General features: G+C 42.4%; 2 protein-coding genes and 1 non-coding gene across 4 annotated transcripts; 1 reads left to right on the top strand and 2 right to left on the bottom strand.

Moving 5' to 3' along the window:
- Window positions 1–2464: 2464 nt before the first annotated feature.
- cry5 (cryptochrome circadian regulator 5) lies at window positions 2465–6324 on the bottom strand. The gene is made up of 11 exons (XM_026379051.1): window positions 6288–6324; window positions 5776–6005; window positions 5503–5697; window positions 5304–5422; window positions 5032–5186; window positions 4776–4916; window positions 4509–4676; window positions 4284–4424; window positions 3615–3766; window positions 3307–3527; window positions 2465–3200 (listed from the first exon to the last, which is right to left on the bottom strand). The coding sequence occupies exons 2-11, from the start codon at window positions 5988–5990 to the stop codon at window positions 3139–3141; spliced, it is 1569 nt and encodes a 522-aa protein (XP_026234836.1). The 5' UTR covers window positions 5991–6005; window positions 6288–6324; the 3' UTR covers window positions 2465–3138.
- A 371-nt stretch (window positions 6325–6695) lies between these two features.
- Window positions 6696–6767, top strand: trnah-gug. Its single transcript has one exon. It is a non-coding gene; the product is annotated as a tRNA-His (tRNA).
- A 1456-nt stretch (window positions 6768–8223) lies between these two features.
- Window positions 8224–21384, bottom strand: LOC113174845 (aggrecan core protein-like). Of its 2 annotated transcripts, XM_026379008.2 has the most exons (20): window positions 21205–21384; window positions 19417–19514; window positions 19184–19275; window positions 18187–18478; window positions 17705–17879; window positions 17432–17559; window positions 17044–17337; window positions 16666–16959; window positions 16390–16564; window positions 16178–16305; window positions 15785–16078; window positions 15595–15693; window positions 13558–15507; window positions 12729–12806; window positions 11686–11799; window positions 10590–10748; window positions 10415–10497; window positions 10106–10250; window positions 9794–9976; window positions 8224–9701 (listed from the first exon to the last, which is right to left on the bottom strand). In XM_026379008.2, the coding sequence occupies exons 2-20, from the start codon at window positions 19505–19507 to the stop codon at window positions 9634–9636; spliced, it is 4842 nt and encodes a 1613-aa protein (XP_026234793.1). In that variant the 5' UTR covers window positions 19508–19514; window positions 21205–21384; the 3' UTR covers window positions 8224–9633. The 2 variants fall into 2 exon arrangements, with proteins under 2 accessions (XP_026234793.1, XP_026234794.1); XM_026379009.2 differs by lacking the exon at window positions 11686–11799.
- Window positions 21385–27156: the final 5772 nt, after the last annotated feature.

Here is a 27156-nt window from a genome sequence, read left to right as displayed (position 1 = left end):
ACCAGTGTTTTAGTTTTCACCTTGAACCTTGGCATGATAAACCTCAAACCTTCCAACTCCTCTTTGAACTGTTTGATGATTTATGGCTTCCTGAGCGTGTTCCCCCATAAACCAAGTTCAAAGAAATCAATCCGAATTATCACTCGTGTTACCATACACTCTCGTCCTGTTACACATGCCTGTGTGCCTTCTGTTCGGCTATTTTAATTTTTTTGTTCCATCCATTCATCATCGTCTGCAACTCCACACTTTCCACTTTTCTTGCCAGAGCGGTGATATACTGACTTGACATTGCTACTATTACTGAAGGAGGATTTTAATTTTATTAACAAGGGCAATTTTCAAACATATTCACCATATGCTAAATATGACAGACCTTATAATATACTGCAAGACTTCTGAACAGCCCAATACATATTATTTTAATGGAGTGCGGTATTTTAGAACAGATTCCCTGAAGAATGCCCTTAGAATATACTGTACCCCCCCCACACTGTGTGATTGGCATGAGCTGGAGAGCTGCACTTGTGTCTCGCTGCCAGTCCCTGTGGAAAACACAGTTGCCTCAGCATGGTCTGGATGTTCTGGATGGGGGAGGAGGGTGTGTGTGTGCAGAGAGATTAAAGCACAACAGGGCGTGGAAACACTACACAGGCCAGGGGTCTTAAACATTTATCGACCAGCACAGGGACATGGAGAGCGGCAAGACCTGAAGGAGGACTGAGTACAGTCAAACACAGGGAAGTCACTGGGGGACAACAATGACCTGAAGCAAAGAGCCGAGTCAACACTAGGGTGGCTTTAAGCTCTGAGTGGTTCAGCCAAAGCCATGACCTGGACCTAAAACCTCGGGTTTTGTTTACGCCATTATCAGACTTTTGCAAAAATAATTGTGCCCCATCAGAAATAGAAGGAGGTTAGAGCAGGGCAAATGTAAATTGTTATAATCAGTCATTAGAGCCAGAGTGGTAATGGACAAAATCAGATCTATGGGACTGTTGTTGTGCAGCGTGTGTGTGTAGAGGTGTGTGTATGTCTGCCAGTGGAGACAGGGATAGACCAAAAGGTATGAAGGAGATTCAGCTCTTCAGTTTCACCATGGTATTTATCGACCAGCTCAACAGCTGTCCAATAAATAGTGACCTTTTAGTGTGTGAGGTCATGAACTTTTCACTCACACCTTCCTCTTGTCGCTCAAACCTTCTGCCATTAAACAAAACTGTTAAATTGAAATAACCTCACCAGTCGTCCAGCGTTTGTGTCGTGCAGCTGGTCGTCACAGAAGTCAGACTGAACGAACGTGAGTGTGGCTTCGTTTGTCTGTGTAATTAAACAGTCGCAGCAGTTGTGTCATGAACAGATGCTGCCTGTAACTTCTCACCAGGTGAAGTCACCTCACCACAGATGCCTTTGTGTTGGATGATGGAGCAATAATGATTTGTCGGCTGACACTGAAGCTGAAAGTAGAACGATTGAAATGAGGGGGTCCGATGGTGTTATCAGAAAATGGTGACAGAAACCTGAACTGACCCACTTTAAGCCACTGAAGCCTGCTGCTGCCCGAGCACCTGCAAACGTGAAGTGTTGGTGGCTGAGTGCATTTATATTAATATAGTGATCTGGATTCATGAAAATATTTCCTACACATGATGCACCTGACGGAGCCTTTGCCCTGTTATTAAGGTTAAAGGTGTAAAAATAGGGCCTCTTTGCTTCATAACATTTTGCTGTTTCTAGTCCTCTTCTTGAAACTCATAAAGTTGGAATGTAAAATTTGAAATCAACTGTTTGATGTTGCTGCCTGTGCAGCAAATAAACGGAGATAAATCACTGCAATTAAGGCTGCATGAAACACCAGCTGCATGGGAACACGCTGTTCCAATCCAACTGGGATATTACAGCAGCCAGATCCAACGTGGTTTGACTGGTGAGGTGTCGACACGGACAGGGAGAGGGGTGCACCCGCGGGTAGAAGCAGATAAAACAGCACATATACTGCTCTACCGACTTTCAAATCGTTAACCCGTTCTAGAAAACAGCAGTTTGAGTCCTGTTGGGGTCGGATGTCCTCTGTGGCCCAGTGCCAGGTGAACCCCCCCTGCACACATGTACTGCTGGACAGCAGACTGTTTTGATGTTTGACAGGTCTCTGTGGAAACTGAGCTTGGCTTTGTACGGCCGTCTGGCCCTCTGCTGAGGCTGTGACATCATCTTCTGGATATTCAGAAACAGGAGATGACTTGACCCCCAGCGACGGCTGTGGGCCCCACACACTGTCACACACATCTTCCCTTTATGTAGCGCCGCACTAAATACAGTCTGCAATCATACAGCATGTTGTCGCACATTGACGACTATAGTTAAAATCGCATGAGAGCAAATTCCCGAGGCACCAGCTGATGGTCACTAAGACATGAGATAAATTTGAATTTATTTTTGAATAAAACACTTTATAGGTGATGAATTTAACTATTGCTCAATGAAGGTAGAAAGTGGCACATTCAAAGTGCAGGAAATTTAAAAAGGTTTTGTTACACTTTTACAGACACGTGATAAAACAATATGTTGTGTTTCCAGTTTAAAAAAGTCTCCTGCTTAGTGCAAAATAGTAATTCACTATTAATTCACTGCTGCTGACAGATTTATTAATAAATGGCTGTTTAGTTAATTTAATCAGTAAATTAATAACATACAGCTGAGTCGAACACACAGGACACATTTATCTGAAGGTGGAATTACAGTGACCTCTTGTGGGAACAGTGAAAGCTGGTTCATAGTTTTTATTTGAGTTGGTTACAAAACCCTGAGATGTCATAAACACTGTGTAACCAGAAGGTATAATAACAATACAGCAACAATAAATAATAAAAGCTGTTTGTGTAAACCACAGTATTCATCTTTACAAAGGTAAACCTCATAAAAGAAACATTATTCACATAACTATCTATTCTAAAATTCACCCGTTTTAATGGTAACTAATGAAAGAAGCAGTAAACCAATGAAACTGAACCAGTTTAGCTTCCAGACCAGACAGAGTTTAAACACTGGAAGAGCCAAACCTGCATCTTCTGTTCGTCTGTGTTATATTAAACTGTCAATATCCCAAAGCTCCATAAACATCTCTCATTTGTCCAAACGTTAGATTTTTCTTTTTTTTTTCATCAGCATGTCAACGACAGATGGAGCCTTGCGCTTTACACCTAGGAGGAGACCATAAGGAGAAGTCTGAGTTTAGTCAACATGCAGCTGCAGTAGAAAAGCAGGTAATTCGGTACGTCTCATAAAAGCACATGACTCGTGCAGCACCTTGTTTTTTGCTGGGTGATTCAGTCGGGTCTGATGATCTCCTGGCATAAGCTAACTTCATTCTCTGGATGTTCTTTTTGCTGACCACCTCATGCTGTACAATAGGATGAGGGTAGTCTTTTCCCACAATGCACCCTGCTGCCTGCTGGATGCTGCGTGGAGCTTTCCAAGGTTCATAGATATATTCTGCTGGGAACTTCTTCAGAAGGGGAAGGTACTTTCTGCAAAGACAGAGTAGAGGAGGGGAAATAACCACACACTAGACTGTAGTACAGGTAGATCTGAGCTCAGCACAGGTATGTTCTTACTTGATATAGGCTCCATTTTTGTCTGTCTTCTTGCCAAATGCAACAGGGGAGTAGACCCTGAAGAACTGGTGGAAGAAGGTACTCGCTGAAAGCCACTGCCAGTTCCCAGCATTCAGAGCCCAGTCGCCATCCAACAACAGATCCTCAAACACCTGCAGGAGCAGAGAAGACAAGTTTTAAAGTGAATTAGCACTTACTCCTATAATACTAGGAACAGTTTAAAAAAACTGCTGCAGCACAACCGCAACTCTTTTTCTCCTATGCAAACCCTGCCACCTACTGTACGTTGCACAAAATGCAGCACGGCTGCCAACAGTTGGGACAGAGACTCGGGGGTGTCATGTTGATGGCAGCTCACTCACTCTTAACTCCATTAGATTTGTTCATCTTCACTGACACCATTTAAAACAACTTATTAACATTCATTTAGCTTCATCTGGGCTCACAAAAGGTTTCCATCACATTACATTGACATTTCATAAAACCATCCTTTAAAAGGGTTTGAAATACTTTAGTAGCTGGTTGAAAATTCTTCTTTCTGTGGCCAAAATAAAAAGAAAGTAAAAAAAGAAAGGACGATATGTGATTTGATTTTGATTATTGCACATGGACAGTTTCGATAAATCATCTCATCCTGTTCTAAAGCAGTGAGTGAATACATATGAACACCTTCTGCCCTTCCTCCCAGCTGATCCACAGGTCTCCTCTGGTTAGAAAACACGCAACAGCATGTCTGGCCAGGTGGTGGATCCAGCCCTCTCGTCTCAGCTGAGTCATGATGGCATCAATGAAAGGGAAACCAGTCCGAGCCTAAAGGAAAACACACGGCAGCAGTGATGGGACTGGATCTCTTTGAAAAAGGATTTCATTAACAGCATGAATCAATCTGAATACCTCTCTCCACGCAGCCAGGTATTCAGCGTTTGTGTCCCAGTCCACCTGAGTGCATGCAGGGTTGCCCTCCATCTTGTTGAAGTTTGGGATTCCCACACTTGCTGTGTAGAAGAACTCTCTCCACAGTAACTGTCCATGAAGGGAAACCGGAGGATGTGAGTGCTTCTTCTGCAAAACACACACCCTATTAACCTTAAACTCGAGAACAGAGCATCAGCTGTGCAGCCTCACTAACACAGTAGCATATTTACAATGTGTGACACTCACCCCCTGGTACACGTCTGTCAGTCTCCACCAGAACGTGCGAGCAGACAAGCAGCCGAACGTCACATACGGACTGAGAACTGTGGTGCTGGGGCTCAAAGAGTTTGGAGACGTTTGGGGCTTCTCGAAGCTGCACACCCATCCCTGAATTATGGGATACATCAGTTAGACAGTGCAGTTTTCTACTGTAACAACGAGGCTCAGTGACGTGGCTGGTTTAGTAAGATGCTACACTAGTGCACAGTCTTCAGTCGAATACCGTTCGTTTCATATGTTCGTCCAGTCTCCTCAGCGCCTCCTGCTCTCCCCCTGGGAACAGCTCCTCTGTGAGAGCTGTGGTGTCGTGGCCGAGCTCCTCCAGCGAAGGGATCCCGTATTTCTTCTCGTGCTTTTCTAAACGAGGGGTTTTCACACCTGTTCACAAGAGATATATTTCAATAAATGAGCACTTATGTGGAAGAATGGCTTCACTGTTAATGAGACTTATTGATAAATAAGAGTCGTCATCTAATATTAACGGTAGCCGTCTACCTTCCATGTCCTCCAGGGTTGGAGGAGGGATCGGTCTCTTTGGGGGGCCGAGACTGTTTGCTATTGCCTGTAGACGTTTGTACGTAAGAGGAGCCGCCCCATTGTTTTCCTCAATTATCCTACAAAGACAAGATCGTGAATAAATATTCACCATCAAGACAGTTTCATCAGTCCAGCTCACGTCCAGTGTAATCCATACCTGTTTATGTCATAAAGTGTGTGGGAGATTTTGTAGATGACCTCGACGCCATGTTCTTTGGCCAGTGCAGTAACTTCAGTGTCTCGGCTCAGACTGTAGGGCTCCGTGTCGTATTCATACGTCAGCTTTGTTATTTTCCACTTGTTGAACAGCTTGGGGAACACCTCGTCTGGTTTTCCTCTCACAACAAACAGCCTGCAGGAATAAAACACACCACCATGAAACTAAACAGTTCTTCTTAAACATTTCTGAAAGTTGTCCCCATGTTCCTACCTGGAGTTGAGCTTCCTGAGGCTGCAGTCCAGGTCCGTCAGGGCTCCAATGAGGAACCTCCAGCGGTTGAGGCCCACACAGGTCTTATTATGGAGGTGAGGATCCAGGATGAACACGGGGTAGAGCTCCTCACAGTCCCTCAGAGCAGCCATCAGTGCTGGGTTGTCATGCAGCCTCAGTCCCTTACGGAACCAGTGTAAACAGGTATGAGCCATGAAGAGATGATGATCCTGTTAACATAGAGGTTTGTCTCAGACTCAGTTACATGTGAACACTCAGTCGAGTGTTTGCATGTTTAAACTGCTCAAATGTAACAGTGAGGTCTTTCATTTGTTTTAAAAGGACAACTTCACAGAATGGATAAACTTTAATGAACTGATTCGCTTCTTCATTCAAATTCACGTCTTCACGTCTTAAACCCACGAAAAACAAACAGCGTCAACACGGATCCACTACAATAAATAAAGAAATAATAATAAATAAATAATAATAATAATCAGCTCTGTTCTTACCCAGTGGTTTTCTTCTTCTTCTTCTTCTCTTTCTTCGTCTTCTGTCTTCTTTCTTCTTCTTCTTCTTCGTCGTCGTCGTCTTCTTCTTCTTCTTCTTCTTCTTCTTCTTATTCTTCTTCTTCGTGTTTTGTAACATTCTCGTTGACTGAGTTACAAAACGGGAAGCTGCTACGTCACAGCAGCAGCAGCCAATCAGAGCAGAGCTGGGCTCGGTCAACGCTGCTACAAAGTTTAAAGATCAAAGAAAGACACGTGAGGTGAACGTGCACCTCCACCTCCACCTGCACCTCCACCTCCACCTGCACCTCCACCTGCACCTCCACCTGCACCTCCAGACACAGCCAGCGGGCCTCCTCCGTCCAACACCCCGCCCTGTGAGCGCCTCACGCCGTCAGCTCGTCGTAGCTCGCCGTGATCGTATAGTGGTTAGTACTCTGCGTTGTGGCCGCAGCAACCCCGGTTCGAATCCGGGTCACGGCATTGTGGAACAATGTCACGGCAGATGAGTGATTTTTAATGAAATCACACAGTTATAAGGATTAATGCCACAATTAAAAGAATGATCTGAGATTTGACTTTTATTTAATACATCAGCCTGAAGAGTCGACTGAACATCATGTTATAAATAAAGGTTTTATATAAATAACACAAACCAGCTGATCCTGTGGTCTGGTCTGAGAAGTGTCTTTACTCTCACTCTTTGATTCCTGCAGGTTTAAAAGTCAAAGATCAGCCAACAACTAAACAGTCCACTGAGTTTCACCATCAGGTGGCGCTGCACGGTCCACAATCCACCAACAACAGTCCATTGTTAAAGTGTAGTTAAAGAGTGTTGTGGTGGCATCTGCACTCTATTAGTTCTACGAGTGGAGTGGGTCCAAAGGTTCCTGTCTGGCCTCATATCATCTCAATTAATTTTTCATGTGATTTCAGAACCAGTGAGGTTGATGCTACAGGTTCATAATCAGGACCTGGTGCAGACAGTGTGTAATTATATTATGATATAAGAACCAAACCGTATCAACAGAATATTATAATGTCGCAAAAATGTAAATTCAGTGTGAGATGTGAATTTTCAGGCCAGCAGACCATGTGAAAGTCAGTAGGTTTTACTTTTAGCTGCAGTACTGAAGTCCAGTACAATTAAACCAGAACATCTCTTACTCTTCACTTTGTCTGATAATGAATAATATTATATTTATTAATTTGGTTCATGTAGGATCATCCACGCAAGGAAAGGTGAAGCGTGTAAACTCTCTTTGATGAGTTTCACATGTTTTATCAGGGTTCACAGAACAGGATTTAAGTTAAAGATACGATGACGTCTAGTTACAGTAACTTAATTTAACCAGAAATCATTAAAAAATGTTTAAACATGACTTTGTTCCAAACAGGTTTAATTTTAAACCTCTAAGTGCATCAAAGCATCAGCTTGCTGAAGGTCTGATGAAGTGGCAGTATTGTACATTTTATATATTTTGTACAACTACTATAGTATGTTAATGTTAATTATTTTAGGTGTGTGTGTGTGTGTGTGTGTGTGTGTGTGATGGGTGTGGTGCGTGGTCTTATTATAAGGACTCTATTCAGTCCCAGGGCAACGCTGACGCCATGTGTAACCCACCCTGTTCAGCAAATACAAATTTACAGTAATTATTATTTCTGTGAGTCAGTGCTGTGTCCGATTCACCTCAGCTGCTGCCACAGAAACACTGACTTCACTGAGACGGAGGAGAAAGATGAAAAGCATGTTTGTTGTCTGTACCTGGAATATGTGGGCGGATGAAGGACTGACTGACCTCTGCAGGTTAATTATGTATGTAATCTTAAATGAGCCGTATGAACAGAGGAGAGAGCTGCACAGAACAAGCTATTGTAGGTTTGTTCTGCATCACCATGAAAATGAAACAAGGCAAAAACGACAACACACGGTCAGTAGAGTCGGTCTTTATCTGTTTATTATCTGTTCTATTACTTTTTTTTCTGCTGTAGTGCTTCTCAAGTCAACATGTTTGTATTTGCATTCAAAGGGAACGTCCTGTAAAATAAACACCTGATCTCTGTTCATCATTCATTTCCATCCCTACAATTCTCCAACTGTGTTTAAAATGGAGTCACAGATTTCCTAACAATCAGCTGATCACTGTGATTTGTAGAAAACATTACTTAAACAGGAGAAACTGGTGCTTTTGTTGGGGACTACTTACAGCAGTGGATTGATACACATTTGGACAGATTGATTCTCTGTCTTTAGTTTATTAATATGCAGCAGGTGATGGTTTGTTTGAAAGAGGCACAGCCTCCGCATCCAGCAACAGTGACACACAACAAGTGCAGAAAACAACAAGAGGCAGTTCACGATGTTATGTTTATGACAAGGTTACTTCCTCTGAGGTTACCAACATGAAACAGATAAGAAGTACTTTGGATTGCACAGCTTCGTGGAAGATGATAGATAGAAAACAAAAGATAAACATGAATAATATAAGAGCTAGCAGAGGCTTCTTCTTCCTGGTTGTGTGTTGCTGATGCTGCTGGAACTTCATACAACAGTTCAGAATCTCCTCTAGTACAACAGTCACTGGCTCAGTCCAGCAGAGACTCTATTACTGTGTGTTACTGTGTATTCACATTTACCAAAGTAAATGCTTGAAACCATTGTCTGTCAAGATACACTTACTAAATACGTGGGTTTGTTTGCTTGTAGGGAGGTCAGATGATGTCCAACAAACCCTTAGCCACTGGAAATCATCTGATAACAATATATCATAAAACTGAATGTGATATAGTTTTAAGATATCAATGTTTAAATCACAAGTTGGACATGTACTACATACAATCACAACTTGACTTTTTGACTTATTTAGTGTGAGATGAAAGAAATGACCCAGAACTTGTTTGTGCACTAAATATCAAGCTGAGAGCTGTTTGCTTAGCTCAGCATGAAGCCTGAAAACAGAAGGCCAGAAACCAAAGGGGGACTCAGATCCCACCAACATCCACAGCTGTGAAACAGATCTACAGCAGACTGCAGTGAACCAGACAGATGCTGCTGCCTGTTCATGTAAAACTCAAACAGAACAAAGTATCCCAGCAATGACTTCACCAAACAAACCTATTTTACAAGACACACAGTGAAAATAAACTCAGAGCAATAAAGTTATTATATAGAATTGAAATATATTATCAGGGGCGGGGGATGGAGCAGGCAAACTCACATTACCATGACAGGGCACACTTGATCTGGTCCTTCCAATAATTTAATCCTTCCAATCTTATTCACCAGGATGGAAATTCAGATTTGTGCTAGAAATGTCCTTTTAAAAATGATTCCTATTTTTCCTTCTCAGTGAATCTTGCTGCTGGCTGCTGGACTCCTGCTGATCCTCTGCTGTATTCTTTTTCTGGTTTTCACTAATGTGAGAGAAAAACAAAACCAGTGTGAGTATATGTCAGAAAATATCCCCCCCCAGCCCCCTGTCAGTTTCCTCAGTGACTGCACTTACCATTAGTACATTCCACCAGAGGTTTCTCCCACTGTCCGTCTGCTTTACAGCGAACCACAGGTGGGTGGCGCTGTGTAAATCCTGGGTTGCACTGATACCGGATGATTGAGTTCACGGGGTACTCCTCCCTCCTGTTACCAAACATGTAGGCATTCTCCACCTGTGGTGGGGCACCACAGGACACTGGGGACACAAGCAGAGGTCACAGGTGAGCAAGTCAAACTGTGTGTGCACTTCCTGTGCATGTGTCCCTTATAGTACGTTAAATACTTTAAGAAAAGAGCTGTAACCTTAGATCATAAGCAAAGGTACCTGGGCCTTTCTTGCAAGTGAATGGCAGGTGGTAGTTGCAGGGAACGTCGTTCCATTGACCATTCTCGTGCCAGATCATCACCACACAGTCTTCACCAGAGTTGAAGTAGTTATCGGGCTGGTTCGGCCTCCAGTTCTCGAATTGCTGAAGAAAACATATAGAACATATGTAAAGCTACAAGTTTACCTCATGCCAGCTGAAGACTCCTCTTCCAACTATGCTGTGCCCTGCTACTCTTGGCCACACTTCAGCTCTACAGGTGATTGTTGTTACAAAAATACAATAACTATAGAAACTCAGATACTCACCAGTGGAGTGCTGTCTGTCCACCGGAAGTCATTCGCCACTGTCCTGTCATTCAGCCCAATCCACTGATAGTCCTGTGCATTTGCTGTGAAAGGAAACAAGTGATGAAAGGACTTTATTCGCCATTGTCCCTCTGTCTCCATCTCTATGGACACTAACACCATATGATGCACTCACAGTTGACAAAGTCTTGTTCTTCTGGTGTGATGATGCTGACCAGGTGGGCGTTCATGTCCCGGCAGTGCTGCTCTGCTTCCAGCCACATCTTTCTATCAGAGAAGTGCTGGTAGCAGTTTCCCTGAAACTTAGTCCAGCCCTTTTCACACTGCTTCTCATCTGCAGCCGCCACCAAACACCACACCAAAAACATAGTTAATACTGTGAAAAAGGTCGTTTGTTCAATTTAAGGGATTCTGAATACACGTTCACTTAAATATGCTCTTCTATGACCTGTATCTGATGAAGTCCTCCTGTCTTCTTTTTATTCTTTCTGATACAGAGCTTGATATTCTTCACAACCCATGTGGTGTTTGAGTTATTATATTCACTGCTTGTCCTGTGAGTCAGTGAACAGTATGTTTCTTCTCTCTGTTGAGAGGGTCGGTTCAGCCCGTCCCAGTTTAAGATCAAAACACACACTGTTCTGTGACCTTTAAATAACCTTAAAGGTCCTTCAGCAGTCTGTGCCTCTATCAGCATTTGAATGTCCAAAAGTTTAATGTTCTGAATTTTCAGTTTGCATGTAATTTAAAATTGTAGTGGGGATCTAAACACTGGAAAACTAATTGGAGTGGATATTCAGACCAACGTAGCCAATCGACCCCAGGTTAAGTTAACAAGCAATTTCTGACTGGAGTTTCTTGAGGAGTTACTAACAGTTTCTGCTGTTCCACCCACAAAGTGTACACGTCACTTACACGTGTAGTTATTTATAGTATAGTTATTTAACTGTGTTGAATGATCATTGTTTCAGACACAGATTTAACAAATAGTCAGCTCTTATCATCCAGTAACTGAAGTTTAGGTGCAGTGACTATTGTAGTGTTTTGCCCTTATAGAAAAAGCAGCTAACCATGGCAAACTGGGGACATCACAGGTCCACGTTGTGCATCCTCTGCTGCTTAACCAACCAGGACTCATCATGACTTTATATTTTCACAAAGCCAGAGCATGTAATGATGCTACCTCCTGGTAATTCTTAGCATCTCTGTCTCTATTCAGTTGTTTTTGAGAGTCTGTTGTTAGTATTTATTAGCTGAAGCTGCTCTCGTACCGATCTCACAGTGTTTCCCTCCGTAGCTGGGCAGGCATAAGCATTTGTAAGAGTCTGCACTCTCCACGCAGGTGGCTCCATTGGCACAAGGGTTGGAATGGCACACATCTACCTCTGCAAAATAGGGGGCGGGTGACACTACTGTTTCAGCGAGGGGTGGGGAGGATGGGAGCTGAGAGCAAGGTGAGGAGGGTGAAGCTGTGATAGCAAGACTAATGCACCTCAGGAGTGAGGAGTTAGTGAATAATGCTGTGGTTGCTGCAACTACAGACAGATCAGACTTACTGCACACACTGAATAATGCTGTTGCTTTGTTATAGATACAGTTTCAGTCTTTCTAAGTGATCAATAAATGATGATTAAGGCAACTGCTATTACTAGTAATGTTTGCAGGAAGTTTATGTTTGAATCTGTAGTTAGTTGCAGGAGAAGGTCAGTAGTTAATTTCTAACTGAAAGAGAGCAACCATGTGATGGCAGACAACACATATGTTACCCTGGGTTTAGCAAGCATACAGCAGAGCGGAGGCGGCGTACTGGCTCAGAAGACCAAAAACAACACATAGGCTGAAGACAGTTGCAATAAACATGTGTGACACAGAGGTGGTTTAGACCAGAGCTGATACATGTGACAAACACCCCTGACATTCAAATCTGCAAATCTGCACAAACACAGGGGCCAACAGCCAGACGCAGACCCAACGAAAAAGGGAAATCAAAGGAACACAAAACATAGCAAAAATATGATGCCAACACATCAGGACAGAACAGCAGGGAGAGAAAACAAGATCTTTGATGAGACTGATTCATGAACAGGGAATATAATCACAATCAGTTCAATGTGTTTGTCTGAAAATACAGTATAACTTCAGGTGACAAGCTGATTAAAATCAGAAAACAGACCAACAATATATACCATGCAAACTGTTTTCATACAGGGAAATGTTACTAAGAAAGTTTGTTAAACCAAAACATCATCACATCATTGAGTTCAGTAGTTCTCAGAGTAATAAAGTGAAAAGATGAAAAATGTTTAGGACTTACCGTGGCAGAGAGCAACACCCTCCTCTACTGTGCACGACGCATCACCACATGGGTTCGGTTCACATGGATTAACGCCACCTAGAAAAGCAGGTAAAATCTGATTACCTCCTCCTTACCTAAATTTGAAATCAGTCCCCAATTGCGTCTTCAAATCTACATCTAAATCAAGTGGTATTTGGTGTACACATTTTGTTTGTTCATGCATTGTTTGATGCAGTTGCAGTTTGTTAATACAGTTTAAAGATTCATCTACTTTATGAGTGCAAACACAACAGTAGTGTTTAGTTCATTTGAGAAAAATGATTCTCTACAAACTGTGAAAACTAAAGGTCACAGGAGTGCTGGAATCTCCCCGGCCGCCTGGGCTAGAGGGTGGGCGCACCGTGGACAGGTGCCCAGTCTATCGTATATAGATTCATATATATAGTAACAGACAAACATTCACACCCTTCTTGCTATGAGGTGACAGTGCTAACAACTACACCAGTGTGTCACCCCACATGGAACAGAAAGAGATGCACATCAATGAAAAAAAGCACAGGCTGACATGTAGAAATGGTTTATGTCTGAACAACAGTTCATGTTTTTCAAATCCATGTTTTTAAAAATGATCTAAACCGCTGAATTATCACCAAATATGTTGCAGATTGATTTTCTGTCCACACTATTCCAGCAACTAATGATTTAACCTTTTGGCCAAATCTTTCAAATCTATGCATAAACCCTAATATTCACCCCGACCCAGCACACACACACTTTTACAGAATTCAGGGTAACAATTAAAACAAAAAATACCACTTTATTAGACTTATAATACAGGCTGTCCTACCTTCTACTGAATTCGCTTCTTCAACAACTGGTGTCTGCACAGAGGCCAGTTGTGTAGCAGCAGTTGGAGGAGCAGCTAGTCCTGCAGGAGCAAGCACGGGGAAGTGGGCGACATAGACATCATCAGAAATCTGCGCCAGTTCAGCATCACTAAGAGCCAACTCTGGTCCTGTTGTGCTCTCTGTATAAGCCCATTCACTGGATGGAGAGGGCAGCACCACCTCTGGTAGGTCCTCAGAGGGATCCTCTCCTCCTGTAGAAGTACTGCTGACTGTGGATGAATGGTCTCCACTGCCGGAGTAGAAGCCACTGCCATTACTGCTTCCTTCTCCACTGTACTCCACTGACCCTTGTCCAAGCTCCACAGGCATTGAAGTGTCTTCTGTTACCTTTGTTATAAAGTCCCAAGTCAAGAATTTCACACTGCCTTCTTCACCACTCGTAGAGTACTCAGATCCAGATATACCCGATCCAGACATTCCTGATCCAGATCCATAGATGAAACCTGAGCTTCCAAATCCAGACAAATGTCCGCCACTTTCCTGCCCAGAGCCATACAGTACAAACCCGGAGGCTTCCTGTTCTCCAGAAGATGAAACTGTAAAGTCAGTGAAACCTGATCCCACAAAGGTCACACCTGAGAAGAATCCTGAGCCACTTCCAGAAGCTGAGCCACTGAAATCGACACTGAGAATTCCCGATCCTGTAGTGTCCCCAGAGCCACTAAACATCAATTGACCTCCACCAAGCTCATACTCCTTGAGGGTGATGGGAGTGGATCCATCAATCAGTTCATCTTCTAGCAGCACAATCTGAGCATCTCCACTTCCTGAAAGCCCTCCTGACTCTCCGCTTGCACTTCCAGAGAAGAATCCTGATGGGAAACCGCTGGAGCCAGAAAACTCCTGGGTGATGATGCCAGAAAATTGTTCACTTTCTGCAGAGCTTTCCAAGGAAGAGCCAATCTCAGCAGCGCTGCCCCCAGATCCAGTACCAGATCCAGACAGTTCCCCACTACCACTAACAACTCCAGAGCCTGCCTCAGATGTAGGGAAGATAAAGATTTCTGTACTTCCCTCTCCTGCCTCTTGGAGTCCTCCAGAACCAGAACCCTCTCCAGAGACAGTGCTGTCCATCCCTGAAAACATAACAGTGATGCCATCTCCTTCTCCTGAAACATCTGCACTGCTTAGACCAGATCCTCCACTGCCAGCCAGGTCTCCAGAACCAGACAGGTATCCAAAACCAGACAGGTATCCAGAACTAAACAGGTCTCCAGAGCCTGAAAGCTCTGCAGTGATAACCTGATCTCCAGAACCAGAAAGGACTTCAGAGCCAGACAGGTCTCCAGAGCCAGACAGGTCTCCAGAACCAGAAAGGTATCCAGAACTGAACAAGTCTCCAGAGCCAGACAGGTCTCCAGAACCTGAATGCTTTGCAGTGATAACCTGATCTCCAGAACCGGATAGGTCTCCAGAGCCAGACAGATCCCCAGAGATAACCTGGTCTTCAAACCCAGATAGGTCTCCAAAGCAAGATATTATCTGGTCTCCAGAACCAGAAGGCTCTGCAGTGATAACCTGATCTCCATAATCCGGTAGGTCTCCAGAGCCAGACAGATCCCCAGAGATAACCTGGTGTCCAGACCCAGACAGGTCACCAGAGCCAGACAGATCCCCAGAGATAACCTGGTGTCCAGACCCAGACAGGTCACCAGAGCCAGACAGATCCCCAGAGATAACCTGATCTCCAAACCCAGACAGGTCACCAGAGCCAGACACATCGCCAGAGATAACCTGGTCTCCAGACCCAGAGAGTTCTCCAGAGCCAGACACATCTCCAGAGTGCTCTACAGGAGCTCTGTCAACTGCAGACCCCAAGTCGAAGTCTGTAGAACCTGATCCAGAACCCGAAGTCTCCACAGGGATGGGAGAGGCAATGGAGGGGAGCACTGAAAAATATATACAAAAGAAAATTTGTGAGGGATTAGGAATTAAGAAGGAAACTTTAACAGGCACAAATGATTTGCTCAGCTTACCAGGCCGCAACAAATCAGTAACTGAAGTCAGGTTCAGGAGAGCTTCCTGAATGTCTGTGATGTTCAGTCCAGTTTCATTTGCAATAAGTAAAATGTCACCTACAGGAATTAAGAAATGAGAGAGAATAATTAATGATGATAATACATGTATAAATGTAGGCGTGTCCAAAAGCAAAGGTTAATGTTCTACCTCTGAAACAATAAGCATCAAATCTGGCGTTGACATCAACAAAGCCTGTCTGGTTGGGGTGAGCATACAACGTGTGCACTCCTAATTTCCCTGCTCCACACTCCTTCCGGGAGTTGTTGATGGGATAACGCACATTACGATCCATTAGCCAGCCAGCACGGCACTTGTCGAAACCCATTTTCCAGGCTGCATAGAGCTCTCCGGTGGAGGCGAGTACAGCATTCTGCTCTCTACAGCTAGAAACAGCCTCCCCGTAGGTGAAACCCTCAGCAGAACCCACATGGAAAACCTCACCTGTGGAGCAGATGAGGAGGACAGCTTGTAGAAAAAACTTTCTATCTTTCTTGGTGGCTATCATTTTTATGATACAGTAGCAGGACAACCAAATTGTACCTCTCAGTCCATCTACATAACAGTACACATCATATCGTTCATCTCCTGGCCTCAGTCCATAGGACCGAACTCCAGGTTCAACTCCCAGATCTCCGGCACATTTCTCACGAGGGGAAACTATGGGATACCTAGAAAAAGGCAAATGTTATGAGTTATTACATCTTGTTTAGCACAGAGATCTTTTTTTCTGCTGTACAAATACATATATTTACCGCACAGTCTGGTCCAATAACCATCCTGCATCACACTGATGATATCCCCCCTTGTACGCCGCCTGCAGCTGCTCCGGTGTGGCGATGGAGGCTCCAACACTCTGGCACGCCAACTGAGCCTCAACGAAGGTGTAGGCATAGCGTCCAGAGCCCGAGCGGTAATGGAAGACCACAGCTGTACAGAGAAACAAGAGGAATTCACGTGTGAAGGAACCATTTTTTAATGAAATGGGGCCAAAGTCCTACATAACATGAATGAGCAGCTGTATCACTGACCAGTTGGAGGCATCACAAAGTCTTTGCTGGGCTCGATGCCCAAACCAGGCTGCATGGTAACTGAATTTATCAACTCTGTGATAAGCTCAGTGACATTGGGTGGTTGAGGCCATGGCAGCTCAGTGGGGCTCTCTGTGTGGACGGTGGTGGGTTGCTGAGTCTCCACCTCTCCGACTGCCTCGCTCTCGGTGGTTGTACTCCTGAAGAACACCTCTGGGCTTTGTGTTACTGTAGTCACACTCAGAACGCCACTTCCCTCTTCTACTGTGCCTGAACCTTCTTCATCGGGAGATTCTTAAGGTGACACGAGAGAGTTTGGCAAATGTATATAATTATAGCCTTTTCAGTATCTCCACCTATGTGTTAATAAGGATGTACCTGTGTAGCAGAAGGCATCATAGTGGGACTCAGGAAGAGGATATCCTGTCTGGTTTGTGTGGCGGTAAACTGTTCGTACTCCCAGCAGACCCCCTCCACATTGTGGCCGACGAATGTTGATTGGATAGCGGACACTTCTGTCTCCCAGCCAGCCAGCGTTACAAACATCCATCCCACCTTGCCAGGCCAGGTAGAGCTGACCTGTAGTGGCCAACTGAGCTCCCTGATTAGAGCACGCTGCCGCCGCTTCAGAGAACGTGAACTTTTCTGCAGAAAAAGTGTAGAAAACTCGGCCTGTAGGAGGAAAAAAAAGAAAAGGTTGTTAGAAATAAAGAGAAAGTACGTTAGAAATAAGGTTAAAAACATTACAGTGTTCATTACAGTGTACCTGTCATTTTCTCAGAGAAGCAGTAAACATCGTAAGTCTCATTGAGGTCTCTCACTCCATATGTCCTGACCCCAGGCAGTACCTCTTTGTCACCATAGCAGTTCACACGAGGATCATGGATCGGGTATCTTTGGTTAAATGAAAATGAACTTTATATCTTTACGTGAAACACTGTTCTGTGTGTCTGCAAATCAAAACTGGAGTGTACAAATAGGGTTAAAAATCATACTAGTACAGTAGGGTATTTTTTTAGACACTTCTATACAAACTAACCTGACTGTCTGGTCCGAGAGCCAGCCAGCATCACACTGATGGAATCCATCGTCGTAGGCTGCTTGAAGCTGTTCAGGTGAAGCCAAAACCGCGCTGTTCTGTGTACATGCTGCCTTCGCCTCGTCAAAAGTCAAACTGTAGCGGCCCACGATGGCCCGGTAGTGGAACACAATTCCTAGGTAATTAAAAGTAAAGAGATATGAATAAATGATATAAAACATTAAGTGAGCCTGACCCACAACTACTGAATCATGGCTCATTAAACTGGTGTTTTGTCAGGAACGCTATATGTGTGCACTTGTCTTCTTATTATGATCTTAACAGCACAGTATCTAAACTATATGAGTTTATCTCAAATAAGACATAAGCCCACATGAATTTGTCAACCAATTAAAGGGGAAACAGTGGAGACTATTATAACTCAGATGACTTGTAATCACCTCGTTACCTTCTGACACTTCTTTCACAACTTATTTGCACACCTTGAACCTGCACATGGACAATGTCATGGTTGTCCTCGATGCCATGCTGAACCTCACAGCGGTAGACTCCCGAGTCACTGGACCGTAGCTCTGACATCTTGATGCTAGCATCTGTAGGAGTACTGGGGTATCCCAGCAGTTGAACTCTGTCCAGGTATCTTTCGCTGATAAGCACCTGTCCTTCCAAGGCTACTAGGATGGTTGTTGCTTTCTCTTTAGTGACATAGCTCCATTTGATGCGATGAGAAAGAGGGGCAATGGTGGGAGCTCCTGGGTCTGGAACAGTGTGGTCCTACATGGGAAACAATACCATTCACCACCAAATGATTTCCTGGGTTTGCTACAACAATTTAAAAATGGCAAATAAAATCCAAAAAATCATGGAAACCTTTAATTCACTATGCACCTTTAAAATAATGGTTGTCAGAGAAGACTATTGACATCGAGGTGCTTGAATTGACTAGAAAGTAATTTAGTTAGTATTTTTAGTTGATTACATATATGTTTATTTCTTGTCTTTGTTTTTTTTTTCATAATAATTTATTTAGCTGCAATAATCATTATCTAGCCACTGGAGGGTGGACAGATGCCTAAACAAGATGACAAATCCACAGCAAATGTTAAGCATCCACTTAAAGTTGGAAAGGCAAAAGTTTGGCAAACCAGTGTCCTAATCCAACAAACATTAGTAATCATTTGGAGTTATACTTTTGTCCACATGAAGAATATCATTATCAGTCGTTATTATTTGGCTTCTGGTCTATTCTCCACTAATTACTGAGAAAAATGTCAGATTTCCTTGCTGTAGATGTTCCACTCTCTCCTCCAGCTAACTGTCTTCTCACTATATTTGATGCAGTCCGTCCGTTTGGTGAGAACAGTGGAAATTAGGATGTTGAAATTGTCACTGGCCAAAACAGTAAATGTGCTGTAAATCCAAAACAATGGGCTAAAACATTTACACTGCGCCTTTAAATTGTGAGACAGCGCCACACACCTCAAAGAAACAGGGTAGTGTTATAGTTCCTCCCAGTAGGGGGTGCTGTGGCCCCTCTAAAGGAATGCTAACACTGAGAACATCCTCCGGGTCTGTGAGAGAGAGAATGTACAAAATATGAATTATGTTGAGTGAATACACATTAGATTTTAAATAATTCAAACAGCTGATCCAGTAATGCAGATCGTGATGTTTTTAGATGTACTGATCAAAGGTGCAGTTTGTTTTCTTACCCATCAAGGAGTATGCCTCAAAATTGTAATAATCAAATGATGCTGAGATGACACTCAGACACACAGACAGTAGCACAGTCCACCTTATCATATTTTACCTGAAAATTATAACAGAAGAAGCAAATATGAATTAAAAAAAAAACAAAAAGAGCTTTTGATTTACATACAAGTAGATAAGAAAACAATGTAAATGCTCAGAAACACCCTTTTGAAAATGTTAAGATGATTTAGGAAGATTCCCAGGACATGCAAACTTGCTGCTTTACTGTAAACCGGACAGATTTACAAAATGTTTATATGTCCTACAAAAGTTACCATTCAGTGCTACACAAATAAGGCATTTACCTTTTGAATTTATATATTATATATGTATTTACTTCTACAAACTCGTCTAAGCTGCAAAACTCCAACACACTCTGTAGAACCTGAATTGATTTCTCACTTGTTGAGATGATGTTGGAGCATCGAAACCATATGAAAAGCAAAAATGGTTTCACTTGGCTCTACCTGATTCTCCAGGCACTTATAAAATGGATGTTCACCTACTGAAGAGCTCATTTCTAGCACTTTCAGCTTTGTTTCTGCTCCCTCAGAGTTTCCAAAAGTAAAGTTTCTTCTTGAAATCAAAGAAGGAGTCAGCGTTCTTTAACCATTTAACCTGGAGGGGGTGTCTCCTCCGGACTGAGGTGTGGTGTTTGGACTAAGTGACAGTTCATTAGCAGCTGAATTGTGCGTGAGCCGTGCCGGTGGCCAGCTCCACACTGCGCTCATTCACCGGCTGCGGTGAGGTCCACTCCCAGAGAGACCGGGGCCCATAAGACCAGATCTGTTCCTCCTGAAGCACGTATTATGGCAGCTCTGACACCATACAGTGTGTTTACTGTGTAAACACACTGTATGTTCTAGGCTCATGCTTTTCCATCACGTCTCAACACTGCTCACATTCAGGCAAGAGACTGAGAAACGTGTGAAACACGATGGGAGGAGTCGCAGACCAAAGGTTTGACCATACAGAACTTTGATGCTGTATGGGGTTTTTTACCTATACATGAGACTCCAGTCAGGTTTCAACTTTGAGTCAGATTCAACTATTTGTACTCTGGAGATACCTGAAATACTCAGAAGTACTATACAAAAGTCTGTGACTTGTTGTACTATACAATATATTGTTCATACAGTATGTGTTTTTAAACCAGGTTCAAACTAATCAACTTTAAGTTATAGTGACTGTCTTATACTTTGTCAAACTTTATTCCTCACATTTTTAGGAGATACTGTAGTTTTGGCACGTTGTTTGTCTATTACAGTAAATACAGCATACAGTATAATCAAGGTACAGTTAAATTGGTTTTGCTGCTGTCTAATCTGTTTTCGTCTGTATGTTTTTCATTTATGTACTGAATCTTGTCCAGTTTCAGATAAAAACCACAAATTGAGCCTCTTAATTTTTTTTTGATAAGAAAACAAATTATAATGTTTAAAAAATACTACATTCAATATGAATACACAGGTTGGCTCAGCAAACATTTTTCCTGACAAGAATAAATCTTTATAACCTGTGAAGTAATATAATGTGATAATATATAATATATGGGTTTAATTCAGCAAAGATGAGGATATTGCTAATTTATCAATTAGCACTATGAAAATACACATATTTGTGGTAAAAAATTAAATTAAATTAAATTAAAACATACTTTATCACAGTTTTGGTCTTGATTTCCACATAACTTAATGAAATGTGCCAAAATCAAAATCAAGCAAATGGTAAAAGAAAGATTTTCCCACCTGTTGCACGAATACCTTCACACCTGTTCAAGTCACTCTGTCTTCTGCAGAGGTGGATTTCGGGGTCAGTAGAGCTCCAGGTTGCCAGGTTATGAGTTTAAAAATCCCTGCGAGCATCAGCAGCAGCAGAAAGCTCAGGATGCTCGGCTTTGCACAGAGGAAAGAGGCTGGGACCAGATCTGGCTGTCAAACCTCGCAGGAGTCAAGCTGCTCACAGTTCTGAGCACCGTTTTCAAAATAAAAGCTCAGGAGGTGAGTTGAACACAGTGCGTCCCTTTTGAGGCAAAGTAGCTTTATGTTCACAAGATATTAAAAGATAAATACTGTACCGACACATTTAGATTGTATTCACAATATATTACTGAACTTTAACATATTGTGTTCATCTTAACATGGCAACGTTTGTGTTGTGTTAATTGTCACCAACAAAAAAATAATAATTCCTTTAACTCATGTCTGTTTATGACGTCTCTAGTTTATCATATTTTCTGCAACTCTATATATTCTAAACTATGGCGAGCAACAGTCTTCTAGTGTATAATCCTGTATAACAAATTAGCATTTTTACGTCAGGAATGCTCTGCTTTGGTCAGTTTGACCTTTTGGAATTAAATAAAGTTTTGTTACATAAATCAAAGTTATTTTGGTCAAAATAATTGCAAGCTTTTAGTCTTGTATTTGCTTTTAGTTGAAAATTGTCTCTCTGTAGGGATGAATCATATTCTTTTAAAAAACATTTTCTCAGTTGGCAATGATGGTTGTGGCGCGCTCTAACACATTGCTCCAATAAATGATGTAGAGTTTGAAGAGTGTGAAGGTCACAGTGTGTTGTATGATCTGTATTCATCATGTTTCTTCTCAATGATTTGGATTTTTTCTTTGAAATGTAGTGGTTACATTTGCTCACAATCAATCTTATTTTAGCCGTCTTGCTGTGGAAATAAGGCTGTTACTGTTGTCTTTAAATCCTCTTTCTGCAAAAACTTTTTTATTGCAGAGCTTGTTTAGCTTGAATCGACTCTTCATTTCTTATTTGACTAAATGTTCTATTTGATTTGGTGCTGACAGTACATTTATTCTCATAAATAGTAAATGCATTCATTCACCAGAACATGATGTTTCTTTTGATTTTACTCATCAAAGAAGGACAAATGTTTGGCTTTTATTTTGAAGGAAGCATACTTGACTCACTTAATGAGGAAAAAGATGTGGTGGGTGTGTGCTGTCCCACCTACTAGGTAGAAATGAGGTAATGATCCTGTTAGATCACGAGCAGCCAATGTAGTCTTTTCCATTTTAAGCTTGTCAATTTAATTCTCCTCCATGTTTTTTTAGTTTGAATCTCAAATGAATTCTCAGAAAATCCAACAGACCGACCATTTTTATTTCCCTAAAACAGGACAGGGCTTTAGTCATGGTGCCACTTCAGAGGGGAGACAGACAGCGGCCCAGAATAAACTGGGTGACTAAAACTTAATCAGAAGTTATAATATCCCTACATACCAGTTTACATGCTGTCTTTAATTATTAAGATCATTGTGTGTTTAATACGCTGTGTAGTAATTTTACAAACTATGGGAAAGTGACTTTCACACAGTCCGATTCACGATAAAGAGCAGAAGTGCTGCAGATTTCACACGATTCTCTGCTCTGTTGTGCCGCTGTCACCTCTGGGCTCTTTAACGGGCTCCTAAAGCAGTTGGGAGTATCACGCTTCACCCCTTTAACTTCTCTCCGCCCGCTTGCTTTAACTCCTAAAAAGAGAAAAAAACTCTAAACTGGGGACAAAGCTGCTCTTTCAGCCACTGAGCACTCACTGGGCAGGAAACAGCAACACGTACGATTACAGAGCACTCACACATCTAATATTGTTGTTGCTGCAGATACAAATGAACTCCACTTAACTCATGATGGGAGTTAAGTGGGATATAATGACAGTAACACTCTGACAGTAGCTTGTACTCCACTTTGGTTTCTGTGTTACGAACTCACAGCTTCTTTCTTTCTTTTAAGACGTTTCCCGCTGTTTATTCTGATGATCTCTAACTAACTTGTGAAGTCCTCTTCCACTATATCTTCATATTAACCCTAGTGAGAGTCTGAAGAGTAGGAATTGGGAAAATGCTAAATTTGAGAGGGTTGGCTTCGCTGGATTTGAATCTGAATAGGCTGCAGTAACTGAACTACCTGGACCCCACTTCAAAAGAGGAGGGTAGAGACGCAGGCAGTGCCTACTATTCCTGCATGTTGAGCTTGTGTCAGAAATGATTGCACATTTCCAATGCAATATTTAGGTAGTTCCACTTTTAGGATATTTGTCCAGACATTTTGGGACAAGGTGTGTCCACAGACTGGGCTATTTATAATGGAGGCAGCATCAGGTGAAATGACTAAACTGGAAAACTAACTGAAAACATTTTCACTCAGGCTCCACCTCAGCAACCTGTCAACAGAACAGCACTGTTGTGCAGCGCAGTGTCGCAATGACACAAGGATGTTGGTAAACTGTGAGTTATTCATGTGTCTGTTTGCAGTCTTCATGATCCCCACAGGTGGAACAGAGAGTGACCCACAGCAGCGAGGGATCGGCGTCACGGTTTCACTTAAATCCTGCAGGAACGATTAACTTTATTCTTAAAGTGTTTTTGAGCAGCATGGCTTCTTATTCTCAAGCCTGGGCCTGTTGTTTGTAACAATATATCTACGGTCTTGATACAAACACACTGTTGAAAGTCAGATTCCAGGATCAGTTACGCTGCAGTAGTTATAATCACATTTGCTGTTGTGGTTGACTCTTACTGCTGACTTTTACTGAGAACACTCACACATTTACTGCACACTACCTGCACATCACCAAACTCCAAAAACAAACAGATAGTAGTTTAACAACTGAAGAGTCGGATTTTTCAATAAGGAGCTGGTGGAGAGGTGAAAGAAAGTGAATGTTGGACATGACATCTGCTCCAAATGAAAGATTGCAGTATTTGGGTGTGTAACCACTGGTTGTAGCAACTGATACTGTACTTAAGTTAAAACCATATTTAAACACATAAGAAGTGTTTGGACAAAGCCGCTCATGGCTCCGGGTTGACAAAGTCTTTGCAGATGAGCCTTTCTTATGTTCCGTGTTGTATTAATTCACATTTCTTTACTTTTTACAATAAAAGCTACTGTTGTTAACCTCAAATAGTTTCACCAAGACAGAGAGTCATGTGTCAGTGTTCGTTGTTCTGTCTGATGTGGACTATCAGGGATTTTTCAAGATGACGGACGTCTGAAAACTTTTATGCCATCTTTTCATACCTGACGACTTTCCCTGTAGTCAGGAAGTCTGCCGTCCACCGCTGAAAGGATTTGGTTTGAGAACCCTCTCAGGAGAGCGTCTGTTGAAAGCAGAGTGGAGTTATTTTTTCATGCCTTGTACATATGAATGGCTGCTGTGTGCAGTTCTCTGTACCTGCAGAACAGACCATGTACTGGATATCAGAAATTAACTCTTTCTACAAAAGTGAAACCATGAAAGTCCCTGAAAGTTACAGTTTCCCCTAAGAGCATATGCTTTATTAGATTTCTGTGCTTGTCTGTACATTTCCACTCAAAGTGAGAACGAGAACTTAAGCTGTTGACTTCAAGGTGTTTTTGACAGAACACTGTTTCTTTTCGACAGAATACAGAACAGACCTTCTTCTCCCTAAGACAGAGATGGAAAACGCAGCTGATTAAAGACGACGTCCACCAGCAACCAGCTCACTGCCAGCATACGTTTACTCGACACCCGGGGTCATTAACCGCTGCATTACTCACATAGCTGCCCTGGTGTTGAGACACGTGCCTTAACCCCTGAAAGAAGACTTGTTTTATACGGCAGAAATGACAGCACGCCCACTGAGGGGTCAAACAGGACGTGTGCTCGTGTAGACTTAAAATTACTCAACGTTAATATAAGTCATTGATAATAAATTGAGCTTCTTGAGCAACAGTGATGATTTTACCCTCTTTTTTATTTGGAAACCATAGATTCAATTAAAGCACCTCTGAGTTTGAATTACAATTACAGGTGATGTCTGGAGTTCTGTGAAAAGTAAGAGAAACTGAATGTAAAATTGAATTATATCAACAACAAACTTTGGAAACTACCTGTTAATAAGACCTATTAATATAATTGGTTCAGAAATATGTAGAATATTATCACTTTTATCCACTAATACCTCATCAACACTGAGAGAACTAGAGAATGGCCTGAAACACTTACTTCCACATGCCAGAACTCGAACTATGAGCTGATGGATGTCTCATCCACATGGCTGGCATCTCCATTCACAATTTTTTCAGTTTAAGAAACATGTAAGAACCAGCCATCCAAAGGTGGGGCAAGAAGCTGATAGTGTTTCAAAGGCTGGAACCCATTAGCTCCTGGAGGAGCTCAAAGACCAGAGCAACCACCAGTAGCAATGGGGCCTTGAGACTGGAACTGCATTTATAATAAGGCTCCTTGTCCAGGTCTTCTGACCTGTTGCTGTAAGTCGCAGAGAGTGTAAAACCCCTGACGTTGGCAAATGGAAGCCATATGACGGCAACGAGCAGCAGAGAGCCTCCTCACAGTAGGTCTTTGTGACAGGAGAAGAGGGTATAGTCAGATATATAGTACATTTATTTTTTAACAGAAAACATTTGTGGGTCTGGTTGCGTCCTCTCCTTCAAGTTTAGTTTGATTACAGGAGAACTTCATTTGCACTCTGTTCACCCTGCACGCTGTTTTTAAAATGCTCTTTTCATAAGCAGCACTGCTGACCACTTTGACCCTGCAAACCGTTACAGCAGCAAACAAGCAGGTATGCAACTGAAAGGGTGGCGTGGTGCTTAAACAGACTGTGGTCTGCACAGGGAGGCTCAGAGACATGCTGACGTCAGCATTGGCCCTGACATCAACAGTGGTGGCGGCTGGTAGGTGCTTTGCTTTAGTTACTCTTTATCGAATGATAGCAGGGTCATCTTTATAAGATTTTTCTCAGTTTTTATATAAATACAACAACTTCCTTTTGGAAGGGGGATTTATCACCTGACTGTTGAATTCCAGTGGATTTAGCATGTTGTGTCTAACCTTATATTATTATTATTAACATAGTGGATCAACTTGAGCTTAGCAAACCCTTTTTAAGGAAGATCTGGCCACTATCGCAGCAACAGGGTCAAGGGCCTAATTCCTTTCTTCCTTCCTGCAGTAAGGAAGAAAAACTAGCACATAAACTCTGAACGTACCACAGGGGCATCATCACAGCTGCTTCATCAGCTGGTCACTTGAGGCTCTGACAATAAGACTACCAATGTGATGTTAAATTATGTTGAAAATCTAAAGCCTTGATCTTAATGAAACAGTATTAGCTGATCACATAAAATCAAAGAATGAGAATTGTTGATGATGACTGGTTCATTGGTCAGTGGTCACTGTGGTCGCCCCCATTCAGCCTCCTGCTTTCCATCCTGTGTGCAGACTGCAGCACACTTTATTGTTGGAGAGTATAATGCAAATGAGAGCGGGGCTGCCCTTATTGTGTTCAGTGGTTTCATCAACTTCTGGACATATCTGTCATTTTATTTTTACAGTTATCATTTAGAAAATAAACATTTGGTGTTGACAGCCCCGATCAGTCCACCCGCCTCCTTACCCCTGTAGATCTGTCCATGCTTAGGATTGTAAAGGCACACTATTGAAGCCACTGCATGTAGTGCAACTGAAATTTAAAGTCTGATTAACTTTGTTTAAATCATTGTTAGTAAGGTTGTTGTTGTTGAGTTAGACCAGCTGTGGACACTAGAGGCCGCAGACACTCTTCTCTGATTTTACGTCTGAACTTACTCCTTGGCTATTGGTTCATGACATTTTGGGCTACGCCCTCTCAAATCGTTTAGCTTTTCTATTGGTTGGTTTGGACGTCGCTCATCTGTACTCTT

The sequence above is a fragment of the Anabas testudineus genome, chromosome 3 (assembly GCF_900324465.2).
Source record: "Anabas testudineus chromosome 3, fAnaTes1.2, whole genome shotgun sequence".
Classification (NCBI taxonomy): domain Eukaryota; kingdom Metazoa; phylum Chordata; class Actinopteri; order Anabantiformes; family Anabantidae; genus Anabas; species Anabas testudineus.
This window is presented reverse-complemented; position numbering and strand designations above follow the sequence as displayed.

Excerpts from the sequence above, each read along its gene's own strand:
- LOC113174845 (XM_026379008.2), bottom strand. The coding sequence starts at position 19,507 with ATGATAAGGTGGACTGTGCTACTGTCTGTGTGTCTGAGTGTCATCTCA. Across the intron at positions 15,694-15,784 it reads TGATGCTTATTGTTTCAGAG|GTGACATTTTACTTATTGCA; the intron begins GTAGAACATTAA and ends TAATTCCTGTAG. Across the intron at positions 10,749-11,685 it reads AGGGAAACACTGTGAGATCG|ATGAGAAGCAGTGTGAAAAG; the intron begins GTACGAGAGCAG and ends TGGCGGCTGCAG.
- cry5 (XM_026379051.1), bottom strand. The coding sequence starts at position 5,990 with ATGGCTCATACCTGTTTACACTGGTTCCGTAAGGGACTGAGGCTGCAT. Across the intron at positions 3,767-4,283 it reads GCTGGGAGGAAGGGCAGAAG|GTGTTTGAGGATCTGTTGTT; the intron begins GTGTTCATATGT and ends CTGCTCCTGCAG. Across the intron at positions 3,528-3,614 it reads AAAAATGGAGCCTATATCAA|AAAGTACCTTCCCCTTCTGA; the intron begins GTAAGAACATAC and ends CTGTCTTTGCAG.